The 16,140-nt window shown below is 39.3% G+C and overlaps 2 protein-coding genes and 1 long non-coding RNA gene across 4 annotated transcripts in view; 2 read left to right on the top strand and 1 right to left on the bottom strand.

The window, feature by feature from the left end:
• CHRNA5 (cholinergic receptor nicotinic alpha 5 subunit) overlaps positions 1-7,498 on the top strand; it is a 19,445-nt gene extending 11,947 nt beyond the window's left edge. The window contains exons 4-7 of one of the 2 annotated variants that reach the window (XM_075764271.1): positions 53-162; positions 1,061-1,354; positions 1,751-1,892; positions 4,392-7,498. In XM_075764271.1, the coding sequence (XP_075620386.1) occupies positions 53-162; positions 1,061-1,354; positions 1,751-1,892; positions 4,392-4,553 (708 nt within the window). In that variant the 3' untranslated portion in view covers positions 4,554-7,498. Of the gene's footprint in view, positions 1-52; positions 163-1,060; positions 1,893-4,391 lie in introns of both variants that reach the window. The other variant, XM_075764270.1, reaches the window with a different exon arrangement.
• Positions 6,963-16,140, bottom strand: CHRNA3 (cholinergic receptor nicotinic alpha 3 subunit). Its single transcript, XM_075764268.1, has 6 exons — positions 15,793-16,140; positions 13,609-13,748; positions 13,488-13,532; positions 11,878-11,987; positions 9,658-10,669; positions 6,963-8,172 (listed from the first exon to the last, which is right to left on the bottom strand). The coding sequence occupies exons 1-6, from the start codon at positions 15,845-15,847 to the stop codon at positions 8,044-8,046; spliced, it is 1,491 nt and encodes a 496-aa protein (XP_075620383.1). The 5' UTR covers positions 15,848-16,140; the 3' UTR covers positions 6,963-8,043.
• The window catches only part of LOC142603467 (uncharacterized), a 99,801-nt gene continuing 97,297 nt past the window's right edge, over positions 13,637-16,140 (top strand). Inside the window, exon 1 of the long non-coding RNA XR_012837397.1 lies at positions 13,637-13,767. This is a non-coding gene — a long non-coding RNA (uncharacterized LOC142603467). The remainder of the gene's footprint in view (positions 13,768-16,140) is intronic.

The following is a 16,140-nucleotide window of genomic DNA, read 5'->3' as shown; positions in this document are numbered from 1 at the left end:
GCTTAAGTCAACTTCACAATAATAGTGATTTTTACATCTCACATATCCACAGGAATGGATAGATGTAAAATTAAGATGGAATCCTGAAGACTATGCTGGAATAACATCCATTCGTGTCCCATCAGATTCTATTTGGATTCCAGATATCGTGTTGTATGACAAGTAAGATTTTAATCTTTTAATATAAAATACATTTACTTTCTAACTAACAGCATCCAGGCTGCTTCTAGGAGGCTCACTGGATAGATCACGTGTGTACATTTAATAGAACTAAGAATGCGTGGAAGAACTTGCCTCTGAATGCAAATGGATTTTGTTGCCATGCTAAATGCTTTGCTTTGCTTCTGTATGGATTTTCTGGTCTCTTTGAAAAGTTTATTTCCACTTCTTTCTGTAAATTCTTTTTTTAATTAGAAAACAATGTCTTGCGCAGTGTTGTGTACAAACTAATAGTCTAGTGTGATGTGAAGGAAGCAACTAATTCATGCTGTTGTAAGTCATATTCAGCATGGATTTAAAAGTAAGTACATTCAACTGTAATTTTTTTTTTTTTTTTTTTAATTTATAGATCTCAGAAGCAATAACTTTTGAATTAACCTTTCTGCTCAACTCAGGTGCATGTACAATGCTTTTACATTTCCTGACTTTCTGAGGCAGGAAAAATGGCTGTTGCAGTCACCTTTTTTCTTCAATAATGATGATTTGGCCAAGTTGAAAAGTATTTATGCTGTAGTACCAATAGAAACACCAGAGTTTGGTCATGCTGTTAAAGGTCAGGATTTTTACAGTCCCTTGCGTAAGTCATTGGGACCACAGAAGGTTGCACAGACCTTTCACAACTTCACTCCTCCAAAGCTGTTTACCTGTATAAGATTGAGATTTAAAAAAAAAAAAAAAAAGGGTTGACTATGAACACAGTACAGAATTTTGGCTATGAAGGGGGAGAAGAGATGAACAGCTAAAGTGACAATAGCAAAACATATTTTCTTACTTATAACCACACACCCACACCCTACACGCCCCCTGTTGTAATTGCATGCATATATCTCTCTTCTTTCAGTGCAGATGGACGTTTTGAGGGAACATCTACAAAAACTGTGGTAAAATATGATGGGACCATTGCTTGGACTCCACCAGCAAACTACAAAAGTTCTTGTACTATTGATGTAACCTTCTTCCCCTTTGACCTCCAAAATTGCTCAATGAAATTTGGTTCCTGGACTTACGATGGCTCACAGGTTGATATAATTCTTGAAGATTATGATGTAGACAAAAGAGACTTTTTTGATAATGGAGAATGGGAAATAGTGACTGCAACAGGGAGCAAAGGAAACAGGACTGATGGATGCTGCTGGTATCCTTTTGTTACATATTCATTTATAATTAGACGTTTACCACTTTTTTACACATTGTTTCTCATTATTCCTTGTATTGGGCTTTCATTTCTAACTGTCCTTGTCTTCTATCTTCCTTCAAATGAAGGTGAAAAAATTTCACTTTGCACTTCAGTACTGGTATCTTTGACTGTTTTTCTTCTTGTTATTGAAGAGATTATTCCATCGTCTTCTAAAGTTATCCCACTTATAGGAGAGTACTTGGTGTTTACTATGATATTTGTGACATTGTCCATTGTGATAACTGTCTTTGCTATCAATATTCATCACCGCTCTTCATCTACACACAATGCTATGGCACCTTGGGTTCGCAAGATATTTCTTCACAAACTTCCTAAGCTGCTTTGTATGAGAAGCCATGTAGATAGATACTTTGCTCAGAAGGAGGAAACAGGAAATACAAATGGATCAGAGTCATCTAGGAACACCTTGGAAGCAGCTCTAGACTCTATCCGATATATTACAAGGCATGTTATGAAGGAGAATGAAGTTCGTGAGGTGAGTGTATTAGTCATATTACACTGATTTTGTAAAACTGGAAATTGGAAAACCAAGCAATGGTTTACTGTGTGGTTGCATATTAAATATGTGCTATGGGATTTCCAGTTCAGGTCCTTCGCTGGAAGCCATGTAATTATTTCCACCGGCAAGAATTACAAGTATGGTACAATGCTGAGAATTCTTATAGGGCTGATACAATACAGTCCTTACGTTCTTTAACATCTTTTGCTTTCTTCTAAAAGTAAGTTTGTGTTGTTAATTACACATTTTCAGAGAGAGTTGTCTGTTAAAAGGGCATGTACTGTAACTGTTCCCTACAGTGCTGCTGGATATTATTTTCATGATGAGAGAAGTAGGTATTAGTTTAAATACAAGCTATAGCCGTATGTTGGTCATTTTATACTCAGCTCAAACATGGACTGGGTGACTTCTTGAGTGTTGTCTTTTAGCCTTATTATCATTTCTCTCTAAATTATATCAAAAGATGTCACAGGCTTTTTTTTTTTTTCTCCAGTCTGTACATTTGCACTCTGAACTATCCTTAATGGATATTTACACCATTTGGGTAAGAGCATTATGAATCTATTTTCTTTCCGTGCTTTCTAAACTAGTGCCATTGGAACATCGGAGACTTCGATGCTATTTTCAGGCTAGTGTAGAGACATAGAAGTTTGTTGTGTGGTCTTGTGATACTGCTATCTGTTTCTGATGGCAAGGCCTGAGATTCTTTCAGTTTATACAGAAATGACTGTCTTCAAAAGTTGCTGGTTGCTGAGAGGATGTTCTCACATGCTAGCCTAGGAGTAAGCGAACTCCTCTAACGTACCTTCTCAGGACTCTACTCTGACATTATCACAAGGGATTCAGCTGAGATTTTGAATAAATGTATCTACTGTACTGTTAAAACAGTGTCAAATACCCTGCATTGTATAAACAACGCAAATAGAATAGTTTGCTATTAAATACAAATTTTCCTGTAAATTAAGGGTTGGTTTTCTTTCTCTTGCTGAACTTATTCTGTTTGACTGTGAGTGACAAGAGAGGTGAAGTATTTTGTTTTTCAGGTGTAATACTGTTGTGACTCTCAACCTCAGAAATTAAAATACATCTGTATTATTATATTTTATTATTTGGACTCCAGAGAATGCAAGTGTTAATTGCAAAAAGTTGTTAATAAAAACTACACAGCTAGTGCTGTTGTAGCCTCTTAGGAAGCAGTAGACTTGGGAAATGTGGATAGCTCCAGTTCAAATCCAAGACAACTGTTTGGCAGGGTTTTAATTTGCTCACGCAATTATATCTGCTATACTTAACTGTGTATAGATATGAATAATCCTATCAAAAAGGAAAATAGTCTTGAAAGTACTGTGAGTATTCTCCCTAGTGTACAATTCTGTGCAGCAGTAACTCACAGCTTTCAGATCTTGTATGCAACACAGCAGCTGCTGTCTACTGTTAGTTTATTTTTTATTTTGGTTTGTTGTTTGTTTGGTTTTGTATCGGTTTTTTGTGTTTTATGTTTTGTTGTGAGTTTTTGTTGTTTGGGTTTTTTTAATACAACTTTTGCTTCTAGCCCCTGCCTGGGAATTCCATTTTATGATGAGGCTGTGGCATGAATCCTAAATCCTGCAGTATGTTACAAAATTGCACGCCAATTTCATCTCTCTCTAGTTGAGGATGTTCAGTGCTTTTCAGGGTCTGTTTCTGCATTAAAATCTGGTATTGGTGTCCTGGTTTCAGCTGGGATAGAGTTAATATTCTTCCTAGTAGCAGGTATAGTGTGTGTTTTGGATTTAGGATGAGAATAATGTAGATAATACACTGATGTTTTAGTTGTTGCCAAGCAGTCAAGGACTTTTCAGCTTCTCATATCGGCCTGCCAACAAGAAGGGGGGGGGGGGGGGGCACCCAAGAAGCTGGGAGGGGACAGAGCCAGAACAGCTGACCCAAACTGGCCAAAGGGATATTCCGTAGCATATGATGTCATGCTCCGTATATAACTGGGGCGTTGGCCGGGAGGCGGCGCAGCTCTTGGCCTAGCTGAGTATCAGCTTTGGGTGGTGAGCTATTGTGCTGTGCATCACTTGTTTGGTGTATTCTATTTATTTATTATTATTATTATCTTCTTTTTCTGTCCTATTAAACTCTTTATTTCAACCCACAAGTTTTACCTTATTTTTTTCTTTTTTTCTTTTCAATTCTCTCCCTCATCCCATTGGGAGTGGGAGGAGTGAGTGAATGGCTGGGTGCTTGTTTTAGCTGCCTGCTGGGTTAAACCACAAGAATTGGTCTCTATAGCTTACCAATCTTCACAGAGGGAAGTTTGTTCCTGTAATAGCTCATAGTGTAATTATAAAAAGCTATTAAAGGGGGTTACCAAATGGACATGATTGGAAAAAAGTGTACTGTAAAGTAATTAAGAATTGCAGGGTTTGGTACTGTATTTTTGCCTGTTCTTGCACTTACTGAACAACTCCTATGGTCTTTGTTTTTTAGGTTGTTGAAGACTGGAAATTTATTGCTCAGGTGCTTGATCGAATGTTCTTATGGACTTTTCTTCTGGTTTCAATAATTGGATCACTTGTGTTATTTATTCCTGTTATTCATAAATGGGCAAGTATAATAGTTCCTACGCATATAGGCAGTACAAATGCCTAAAATATTCTTGGGTCTGTCTCCTGCTAATGTGGCTCTAAAGATTTTTGCAGTAGCTCTATTTCATCCATATTCTTTTTAGGCATGTTTCTGATAGATAAAAAAAAAAAAGAATCCCAAATCAGAAAATTATGTTTATATTAAAGCATGTCATCCCTAGGACACGTAGAAGTCAATTTGCTTATTTACAGTCTAGTAAGTTACTTCTAAATCAGGTCAGAATTAAGAGAACCTTCTCATGCACTTGCATGTATGATATGTCAAAAAAGCATACACTGACACCTACTGCGAAATAGAAGGATTTAAAATTTTTTAATGATGATCGCTGTAGTTCAATTATTAAATTACTGTATAAATTGTTATAGTGAGTATTAAATATTTGTAGATATTTACAGTTGGGTTGCTTATTTCAATTTACTGTAGTATGCGAAGGAGAATTTTTATCAGCTCTCTTGAATGTGTTGTAAAAGTAATAAAGTTTCTACAGAGTAAATTTGAAATAATAATAAAAATACCCTTTAAACTTCCCATATATTCAACATATAAGTAAAAATAGTGATTTGGCTATGTTTTGCCTTTATGAATTTTCAGTGCGATCTGCTGCTAAATTTAAAACCTTGTTAATTCTATTATACTAACATGTACATTTAATATGGTAAGCCTTAAAATGCCTGCAGGATACAAATACATCGGTATCTTTGTATCAGCTATGGAAGGGAAGGCAAAGACAATTAAATGAATTCCCAAGTTGCACAAATAGTCTAATAGACCAGAACATTCAGGTTTCTTTATTCTCAATGAAGAATTTGATACTGTATGTTAGTTGCAAATATGTTAATAATTTCCTGCTTTTGTGTGTTGCTCAGAATTAAGTTTTTAAGCACGGGTAGATGGAACTTGGGGTATGCCTTTCTGAAGGAAATGGGTTGAAAATTATTATGCTGTATAACCAAATGCAGATTATTAAAGTTTCATAAATTTGTTAAACTGAACTTAGAAAGCTACCTTTAATAGGTTCTCTCACTTAAAGGACCATATACAACTCTGAGCAGCAAGGATTTACAGCTTCCCATACTTTTTTTTCCTCAGAGCATTAAAACCTAACTTGCAACTTTTTACTTATTCCATTAAAATATATTCTTTAAATATGGATTTAAATTCTCTATATTCATTCCAATGCCACGTTTCTTAAAAGCTTTATTTCTGGAAGAGACTCTAAAATAGACGGAAGTTTTCCTACACCAAAGTTTTGTCAGTGTACTTCATAATACAGTTTCATCCTGGAGGGCTAATACAGTGCCAAACTAGAGCAAGTCTTGGGAAGTTTTTATTTGCTTCAATTACTACATTATTAGTAACACGTTTAGGTGAAAAGTTTAATGTAAATGGTGGTATCTTTGATAATGTAAGTTTTGATAGTGGTTATGAACTTGGAAAACAGATACATTTTCCTTGCTCCATATCTCCTTTAGAATAGCACTGTTTGGCATTGTACTGATTGTAGTACTGATTGCTTATGTCATAACTTACATATAATTGAATATTTATTTCAAATTGTTTTCACCTGTAGGACATTCTTGGTTTTGTGTAGCTTTTTAAGGCTCACAGGCAAGGAAATGATGCCAGTGAAGTCTTCCCCATCCCCCCGCCCCAAATACCAATTTAGAAATAATTCTGATAGTAACGGGAGTCACTCTGGCTCTTCAGTTGTACAGTTACATCTGGCATTGGATATCCATATTTCCTCTATTCCCATCATAATTAATTTTAAAGGTGAATTTGCAAAGATTGTCCAATTTAATCCATTAATATCATAATTTTAACTTTTGCAGCATTATTAAGATGAAACAATGCATCAGTAACTTTCTCTGTGTGGAAGTTGCAGAAATCCTTTAGATATCTTATTTCTTCTTCAAATGCAAAATTTCTTTTTATAGTCCTTCTTGGGTGTGAATTACTGAAGTTTATTCTTACCTGAACAGAAAGCAAAGTAAGTAAAACTGTAGATTAACTATATATATTATTTTTTTAACTCCCCACCTCATCTCTTTCCCCTTGTTAAATGATGTCTGTAGACTGCCCAATTATAAGGTGATGGATTGGCAGTGTACTGGCCGCTGAAGTCCCAGTCTTTATACTAGTAACTCACAGTTTTTGCAAATGCGTGAATTTCTTTCAGTCACTTCTATAATCTGATCATGACAAATACAGGTAAGATAGCTGAGACTAGAATCCTTGGGGTCTTCAGCTTACCATCAGGTGTGTCTGAAACAAAATAATTTTAATAGCCTCAGAAGCATGGACCTTTACTTATGTAAATTGTTTCTGAATGTGTTGAACTGTAGCTAGTGCTACCTTATATAGGTTTTTGTCACTTGGTCAAAATAAATGAAAACAAACAAAAAAGCACGATTTTTAACAGCTTGATTCTCTTTATTTTCATAAATGTTATATCACTTGATACACTCTATTTCCAGTTTCCACTTTGGTACAGAGAGAATAGTTCATATTTTTACAAAATATTTTCTCATTGCAGTATATTGTTGCATTCTTTATTCATGCTTTTAAATTATCAGCAGTTACGGATTAAAAAAAAATAATGTATGCCTAATAGGTAATTTTAGCATACTTTGCAGGACTATTTTCTATCTACATGCCTTCCCTTGTCATAAACCACTTTGCTATAGTAGGATGCTTCTGTATCCAAACTATCCTATCAAAGTATTTTGATCCTTTGCATAACCTGCAGACCACATCTTAATGTGTGTTTTACTTGTACGAAGTTTTAAACATGATTAGGTTTGAATAGCTTGATGTTTTTCCTGACAGTCTTCTCATATGTTGAAATATGGGGATGCACAGAGTTTACATTATGGCTGCTTTATTACCATCATCTATTATTTACCTATTTGTTTTCCTTCTGCAATAAACCTGCCCGTGGTCCTTTCCTCCTGCTGTTTGAGTCAGTTTATACACCAGGTGGCAATGTCTGCATTCTGGCAATTTGGTCTCTGTGCTCCCTGAACCATTTCATCCTCATGAGGGCTTTCATTGAACTCAGTGTGAACTTATTCCCGGAAGATCCTGTCATCATCTGAAGAGACTTGGCACTAGACTCGTGGAAACAAATCTAGTAGCCCAAAGTTTTCAACCTGTCTTGACTTTCTGAATATTCACATAATTTTTGGTTTCTTTATCAACTCCTTCTTAAACCATTCCTATACAGTTTAATGTTCTACCTACATGTTTTCCAGTTATTGCAAAAAGTAGCTGTCAAGCATAGCTCATATGACTTTGAGATTAGCTGTCATAAAGATTAAATTTTTTTTTTTCCACTGTTCACATCTTTAACAAAGCCTTCTTGGTCAAGCAAAGTTGAAGCCAAGAGAGATCCTTATTCTACCACACATAGAAGAGACATCAGGTACTGGGCTGGGGGTGCAGAGTTGGTTGGCAAAGGTTTTATTTGATTTCACAACATACTATTTAATCTTTACATTTCGTCTCCAGCCATCAAAGGTTGTAAAAACAATCCTGCTGTTCCTAGAATACATACCAGGATGAAAACCCATAGAAAAATACGATCGATTACCATGGCAACGTATTTCCAGTCATCTTGAATCTGAAAAATAAATTGAATAGCAAGTAGGCATGTTTATTAGATTAACAACTTGCATTTGCAATTAGTACCATTTTCTGTAGGAAGCATGGAATTTTTTTCCATATGTAGATGTCTTTCATATATGCAGAACTTACATATCACTGTTTTCATTGACAAATAAATTCACCTTGAAGAAGCTTTATTTGAATATGTTATTAGTGGCAAAGCCAAAAGCTACTTCTTCAAATACAAAAAGTTGTTCATCAAGACACTGGACTTCATGAGATACAGCTTCTCTCTGTATGCCAAAAATGAAAGGGAAAAGCTTTACGTACTTAGGTGATGAGGTTTGTCCAGAAAACCTTCCTGAAACAGACCGCTCCTACCGGTCTTTAGGCAGTATGTAAAAAGACAAAGATTAATTGGTGTATAATTATTTGGTATGTTTCTTATGTAGTACTGAAACATGATTGTTCTCATGCGTGATGTAAAACTCATCTCCTTACCTTCCATGTAGAGAGGGAACCAAGTGTCCAAAACCCCCATTTTTCTAATTTTTTTTTTATAGTGACGTTATAACAAGAGTGACACTGAAGTATTATATATGTTATATATTAATAGTAACTGCATTAGGTGACCATTTTAGTTACTCTTGAGATTACAATTTAAATCTTCATTTTTCTAAAGGAAGACTAATAAATGACTAATGTATTTGGTTTTGAAATTTTGCACTTTTTAGCTTAGAACTTGTTTGTTAAGGCAGACTTAAAAAAACAAAATGACCCCATATTTTCTATACCAACTAGTTCTAAAGTAAGTTCTGATTTCAGTATGAACAAAATAACTTCATTTTAACTTTGTGCCATACTGCAGAGGATTTAAATACAGTGACTATTGTGGTGGTGTGGCTACTGCTTTTAGTATGTTTGAGGAACATGATAAAAAGAAAACTTGAATTTTTTCTTTTTTATTGCATCAAGATGCATTTTTATGAAAGAATATGTTTCCCATCTTGCAGCAGTTTTCATATTTAGCTGCAGCACTTTACTCTGCAGCAGCCGCAGAGTAAGCAACATCATCACTGTGAAGGACATTCATTCTTACGTTCTTTATTATTGACTGTAAGCCAGGGAAGGGAGAACGTAACTTTCTGAAGGTCATAGTCAGCGAATTCCACCATTAAGATTATAGCTTGGAAAATCCTCACTCCAAGTCTTGTAGGACAGATGCTCAAGTGTGGTTACCTTAACATGCTTCACTCAGTTCACGTGTTGTCAGTGAACAGAATGGTGTGCAACAGAACTGCTCCTCAAAATTATCTACGTTCAAAATTGCACATATTTGTAATACAGCTTGGGTCACGTATTAAGTAACGGTCTGTGTTGGGGTTTTTTGTTTGTTTGTTTTTTGGGGTGCTTGGGGGATTTTTTTGAGATCTTTTTCTTACAAAACACACTAATGGCAAATGGTGTCTGCAGTTTGATTAACAGTAAAATATGTTCTTACCTCTTTTGCTTCGTTCTGCATTTTCATATTTTCTGCAATGTATTTAACACTTTCAATGGCATCTCTCATTTCTGGTGACAGAACTGAAAATGAAAACAGAGGATCTACAGACTCAGAGCTTGAACTTCTTGTGAGATTGCCACTGAAATCCGAGAACTTCATTCGTTGATACTGACAACAGCTGCACGCCATATCTTGACATACAAAGCCATCTTTGCAGCATTTGGTTTCAGAACTGTTGAAGCAATTTAAGTTTGAAAACTCAGAAGTGAAAAATGGTTTTGGCTTCTGATTATTCTCTTCATCACTGGCAGGCCTTGTCATAAACATGATCCTGGGAAGTAAGTTCAAGAAAATGGTTCTCACCCACACAGGCATTGTGTGTGTCTTGGGTGTTCTGTAGTGCACGTTAAGTACAAATACCGTAATTACAATAGATAGAGTTACAAATATCATGGTGAAAAGGAGGTATTCCCCAATAAGTGGAATCACCAGGGAAGTAGAAGGTATGGTTTCTGTGATAACGAGAAGGAACACTGTTAAAGATAGAAGGACTGATATGCAGAGTGTCACCTTCTCACCACAGTCTGAAGGCAAATAGAAAACTAATACAGTCAGAAAAGAAATCAGCAGACATGGAATAATCATATTGATAGTGTAAAATAAAGGTAAACGCCTAATGTAAAGAGAATACGTGATGTCTGGATATATCTCCTCACAGCAGTTGTATTTGATGTCATGTTTATACCCAGGAGCTTTAATAATGGCCCATTCTCCGCTCTCCCAGTAATCTTTCAGGTTCATTGTAGAGCCAATTAAAACTAAGTCAATTTTGGCTTTATCGTAAGACCAGGAACCAAACTTCATGGTGCAGTTCTGATAGTCAAACGGAAAGTAGGTTACATCTATTTTACATGAGCTTTTAAATATAGCTGGAGGTATCCAGGTCACATCGCCCGTGTATTTTAATAGGGCCTTTGTCTTGTCATCAACCTGGAAATCCCCAACTGCACTGTAAAGCAAATAAAAATAACAAAAATTAGAATGCAACTACTCCAGGTAGTTTCATACATTGAAATCATACACATTAATCTGTTTTGGGAAAGTCAGTGATTACATGTTGACATGGAGCTAAATTGCATGTGCAGGACTGAGTCAGCAGCTGTCATAAATTTGCATAGTTAAACAGAAACAGCTGTATAAACTTACTATGGAGGATTTGAAAGGAAATAATTCTCCCTTACAACAACATGGCTCAGTTCAATCAATATTCAAAGCAGCAAATAGGAGATTGCAAATGGCAAACTAGATGATTGTGGTAGGTCCCTTCCAACTGAACTATTTTATCCTATTCTATTCTAGATCAAGCGTATCAGAACCCCAGGGCTGATAAGAGGATACCTGCAGTACTGGTATTTCCACCTCTGTGAACAGTGCAGGTAGTAACTATGGAAAGAGGGATTAGGGTTGGGGTGCATCTTTGCATAAGGAGTGTGTTTGGTCAGGGTTTAAGTCCCACGTTGCTATCCTGATCACACGGATCATACAACAACTGTGTGACAATTTCAGTTGTTTATATGAAAAAGAAAAACTAAAAGGTCATTTCAACTTTTAAGGCCACAGTTAGAAAAAGAGTGTCATTACTGTTGTTCCATAAACCTAAGTTTTGAGTCTGTGTAGCGAAGTCTATTTCACCAAGAACTACTTCCCTACATAGCAGAGGGATCTATTTTCTTACGGTTTGGCTCCTCACGGTCTCAGATACTGACATCCAAAGTAAACTTTACCTGTGGCTTTTATATGTCAACACTATTACTGTAAAGGTGTCAAATGGTGAGTTTAACTGCTGGAAAGCTAGAATTTGCAGTTTTTTTCAGTTTAAGGTCTGACTCACAGACAAGAACTCTGCAGTCTAAGGGAATTCCTTGCCACATCCCTTGTAGACAGTGATAAAAATAAAAGTGGCAGTTTCTGAAGGGGAAAACCAAAGTTCACCATGGCCTGCCCACTTGCAGCTCCAGGTGAGGAGCTGGCTCCTGCCCAGTGATGCTGATGTAGATGGCAGGGAGACGAGTACAACAATAGGGAGATGTGGGACAGGTGTGTTGAAAAGCAGGCTTTTTCAGTTAATTCAGTGAACCTGCTGCTGATTTTTTTTAAACTAGTAACATTACCTCCCCTTCTTCTTGAATTAAGAAGATAAATATGCAAGAGTCTTACTTGTTATATAAAACAATATCTGGCTTCCAGATCTGGCCAGATGGTACTCGGATGAATTCAGCACCTCCGTAGTCTGCTGGATTCCACCGAAGCTTGTAATCATTCCAGATCTAATTATGGAAGAAATGAGTCTATGTTAGGTTTGTGAAGAAATTGAAATTCAGTGGACTACACTCAAACCAAGTGCTGTCATGTCACTTCTAGGGGTCTTTTTTTATTTTGGATACTACAATGATTAGATGTCTCTTTTACAAACACAAATGCCTAGTGTTTATTCACTTGGAGATTGTGGGGCTATTGGCCTGATAAGACTTAACACGTGCATGACTCTGTGCCCCAGGAATGCCTAGTCATAGCTGAAACAAGGTGAAAGAGGGAATAAAGACAATCTCCTGCCAGAGCGTGTAGGACTTCAACAATAACTAAGGTCTCAAAAAGCCAGATATCTGTGAGATGGTGAAAACAAATTCATAGGAGTCTCTGGTGCTCATTGTGAGCACTGAGCGAAGGACCCAGGGTAGATGGGTTAGAAAGAGCTGCAGGGTGTCATTGCTCAGTTAAGCAACAGTCTTGTTCATAAGGGCTCATTAAAACCCAGTTTAACAAAGTTGAATATTAAACTGAAGCTGGGAATGAAGTTGGTTATTAAGCTGACTGCAACAGTGAGTAATTGCACTTTTAACCCATAAAGACCCTTTTAAGTGCAATCAGTGTTTTTGGTTTGTTCTCACTTTCTGGGAGCTAAAACGCACCAAGTGATGCTGTGCAGGATCTCCATGCCATGGTGCTTCCTCTCTGGTGTGTGCCAAGGCAGGGCGTCTGGGAGTCCTCAGAGCAAGACCATAGCAATTAGGTACTACACTCCAAGTACAGGAGAGTTAGGGCCGCAGGCTGGCGACTCACAGCCTGAGTTCAACAGCTGCACCTGGAGCCAAGCCCGTATTTAAATGCTGCAGCACCCAGACTCGGTGGGACGGAAAGATGGAGGGGTTGGTGGTGATGACGACTTGTTTCTGGCTGGTCAGTTAAAGCGCTCCATGGCAGGGGATCGGCTGGGGCTGTGCCTGGGCTGGCGGCGCGGAGGACCGGGCAGAGCAGCGCCAGGCAGCGCCGCGCCGCGCCGCTCCCTTCCCTTCCCTCCCCTTCCCCTGCCCAGGGGCCGGGGCAGCCCGAGCGTGCGGCGGAGACGAGCCGCCGAGGCGAGCGGGCCGGCAGCGCCGTCGGTGTCGGCAGCGGCCCCCGCGGCGGGAGCGTCCCTTAGCGCTCCGCGGCCGCCGCGCGCCGCTGGGGGGCAGCAGCGCGCCTAGGAGAGCGTCGCGAGCGGCGTTCCCGGCGCTGAGGCGAGAGCTGAGGGGGGGTGGCCATTGCTGGAGCCCCAGGCGCCGGCGGAGGCTTGCCCGTGCCCGTGGTGCCTTCCTAGGCTGCGGCTGTGTCCCGAGGGAAGAAAGCCTGGCAAGCAGGGTGTCCCGGGAACCCGCAAAGGCCTTGCTGGGCGGGGAGCTCTTCCCGCCCCTGGCGCCGCCCGTGAGGGCCGGGGTCCCCTGCTCGGACTCCCGCGCTGCGGAGGTGGTGAGTTGGTGCCGTCTGGGCTATCGGTGAGCTCTACTTACGTGCTTCAGCCACAAGTTGGTTTCCATTATCTGGTTGACTTCATCCTGGAAAACAGAGGCGTGTCGGGAGAGGCGCCGGTCCTCCCGTCTCCCCAGGTGCCCCGGCGGGGCGGATACTCACCACCTTCACCAGCTGGGACATGGACACCTCGAACTGGATGATGACAGGGTCCGAGACGTTCTTGACAGGACGGACGAACTGGTTGTAGCTCTCGAAGAGGGCCGCATAGAGCCGGTGCTCGGCCTCTGAGCCGCCACAGCCTGTGGAGGGCACGGTGGGGTGAGCAGCCGCAGGGGCTGGTGCAGCATCAGGGGCGGTAGCCACCGAGGCAGCAGTACCCCATGTGGGGAAGCTTGACCGGAGTAGGCGGCAATGCCGCCTTTGGTACCCTTCTTGCTGTGTGTTAACTGCTTAGCATCCGTGTGATGTGTGGGGAAAAGGCCAAACCTTGTGTAAGTGGGTGGTAGTGTGTCATGATTGGCATTTGCTTGGGCTGGGAGAAGGAAAGCGATGTAAGGCAATGTTATGACAGTTTTTCCTCACACGCATCTCTGCAAATGGGTTTAAAAAATACTTTCAAGGAGTTATTGAAGAACTGGAGGTGCAAAAGCACTTTCCCCTCACAGGCCTAATCCCCTGGACCTGCTGAAGCTGCAGGGGTGCGGAGCAGAGGAAGGGGAAAGCGTAACCTGACAGACCAGGCCGCTTGTAAGCTGTCGGAGTGTTTTGCAATAGGAGGATTCCTAGGAAATGAGAACTCTGCTCTCTAGCCTGAGTCATGGTTGCGTGATTATAGAGATGATAACAGCCTGCTGGTTAAAAATATGAAAAAAAGGATTAAAAATGACTAACCGTTATATTCAAAGGCTTTTCAGCACATTTAAAGAAGTGTGCTAGTTACTAATTTATTATTCTAAGTATTTTTTTATTTATAATTTATTCCTATTGTCCATTTTGCCACTGATAACTGCTGTTTGTGGTGCCTTGTAGTTGACAAAAAAGCTGCAAACTGAAATTCTTAAACGAGGTCTTTCAGCTGTTTCAGGATGAGGTGTGAGAACCTGTATTTCACACTGCATTTTACTCTGAGCTAGCAAGGCAATAACCATCCTGACAGCTGAACACTATTTAAAAACCAATAGCCTTTTATTTTTAGGGATTCTCTCTTAAACTATTGTATGGACAGCACATCCTCAAGCACTCCAACTGAAAGTCAAAAAAAGACCTGTTTTGTCATTTATAGATTACACTATGTGAATTTGGCAAAGGCACAAAACCGAAGTCTGTTGAACATAGTCTACAGTTCCTTTGAAACACAAATATGAATCTACAGATATTTGCAAAGATGTGTTTAATTTTTTTGCCAGGCAGTTGTATTTCAGTAGAGAAAGAGGTAGGAGGCAGAAGTATCTGCAGGTGACTGATATGTAGTGTTTCACAAAGCAGGTGTTACTTTCTGATCTTTGTAAGAGCTCCCCTCTCCCAAAGACAAGAGGGTTCCCCCTCATGTGAAACTGTATTCATCTAAAACCTCCTTTTCTTTTTTTTACCCTCTCCTTCTCTGTTCACTTAGAGGGCAGTTTTATTTTCACATTAGCGAAATCATTCAAGCCAACTTGCTAACTAGTGAACACCTTTCTTTCACGCTCTTTAACTGCTAGCATTGCCCTAATTATTTATTGATATCTCATATCTCTCAGATGAAGATTTCCTGGAATAAATACTCCCAAATCTTTTAGGTAAATAATTGTAAAGATAGATCTTAACTGCTCTCTATTATAGTCAATCCCAAATTTCCAGCCTTTTTATGTGTTGCTAGCACTTTAATTAAGTCTGGCATGCACTGTATCTAGAGAAGTGTATTAATGTGGGCTGTTTAGGGGTTTTTTGTTTAAATGTTTTAGTGCTTTCCATACCTGCAGAGATAACGCACACTGTTTGCAGCACGTATTTAAAGCTGTTTAATATTGTCGCTTTTGTGTGGTCTTCTCTACAATGGGTAAAACCACACCTTTACATATAAGGTGCTTTCTCTTTTTAATGTTAAAATGGCTTTGTGTGTCCTTTTTGGCATCTTGAACCAGGACTATTTAACTACTTTACAAGGAGAAACCTAAAAAAGCCCCCAAACCAACATCAACCTATGTAACAAAAAAGAGCTGTACTAGGATTTTGTACATTTATCCATTAGTTTGGAGTGAGCTTCAGCACTTCTTAAAAATAATTTGCACCAAAGCCATCTCCTGTTCACCTTTTCAACCACCCCTTCACCAACAAGGAATAAACAAATTAAAGATCACTCACCTTGACAGAGAAAGCAAACAGCAGCAGTTAGAAGGAGAGTGTGCGTGCTCTCCATGGTGTTATGAATTACTGCCTGTCGACAGAGGCTGTTGAAGATGGGCTTAGCTGCCAGGATTGTATGAGCATAGGAAGTACAGAGAGCTCCGCTCCTCCGATGCGTGAAACGCCTGGAAGCAGCAGACAGCAGGACCCTGAACACCGTTCTGCGCAGTGAGCTCCCATTAGGTTTGCTGTGCTGCCCCCTTTCTAGCTACCAGAGCTGTCAGAGCATTGGAAACAGCAAACAAATTGCAAACAAAACAGATGTTATTGTAGGCAAAGAGCAGTCTTCTGGCAAGGATAATAGGC

The sequence above is a fragment of the Balearica regulorum genome, chromosome 12 (genome assembly GCF_011004875.1).
Source record: "Balearica regulorum gibbericeps isolate bBalReg1 chromosome 12, bBalReg1.pri, whole genome shotgun sequence".
In the NCBI taxonomy this organism is placed as follows: Eukaryota; Metazoa; Chordata; class Aves; order Gruiformes; family Gruidae; genus Balearica; species Balearica regulorum.
The sequence above is the reverse complement of the archived record's forward strand: the minus strand, read 5'-3'. Positions and strand labels throughout refer to the sequence as shown.

Coding starts and splice junctions, on each gene's coding strand:
- CHRNA3 (XM_075764268.1), bottom strand. CDS start 15,847: ATGGAGAGCACGCACACTCTCCTTCTAACTGCTGCTGTTTGCTTTCTC. Junction 13,749..15,792: donor TGTTTGCTTTCTCTGTCAAG/GTGAGTGATCTT, acceptor TGCCCTCCACAG/GCTGTGGCGGCTCAGAGGCC. Junction 8,173..9,657: donor TGCAGAACGAAGCAAAAGAG/GTAAGAACATAT, acceptor TTTATTTTTCAG/ATTCAAGATGACTGGAAATA.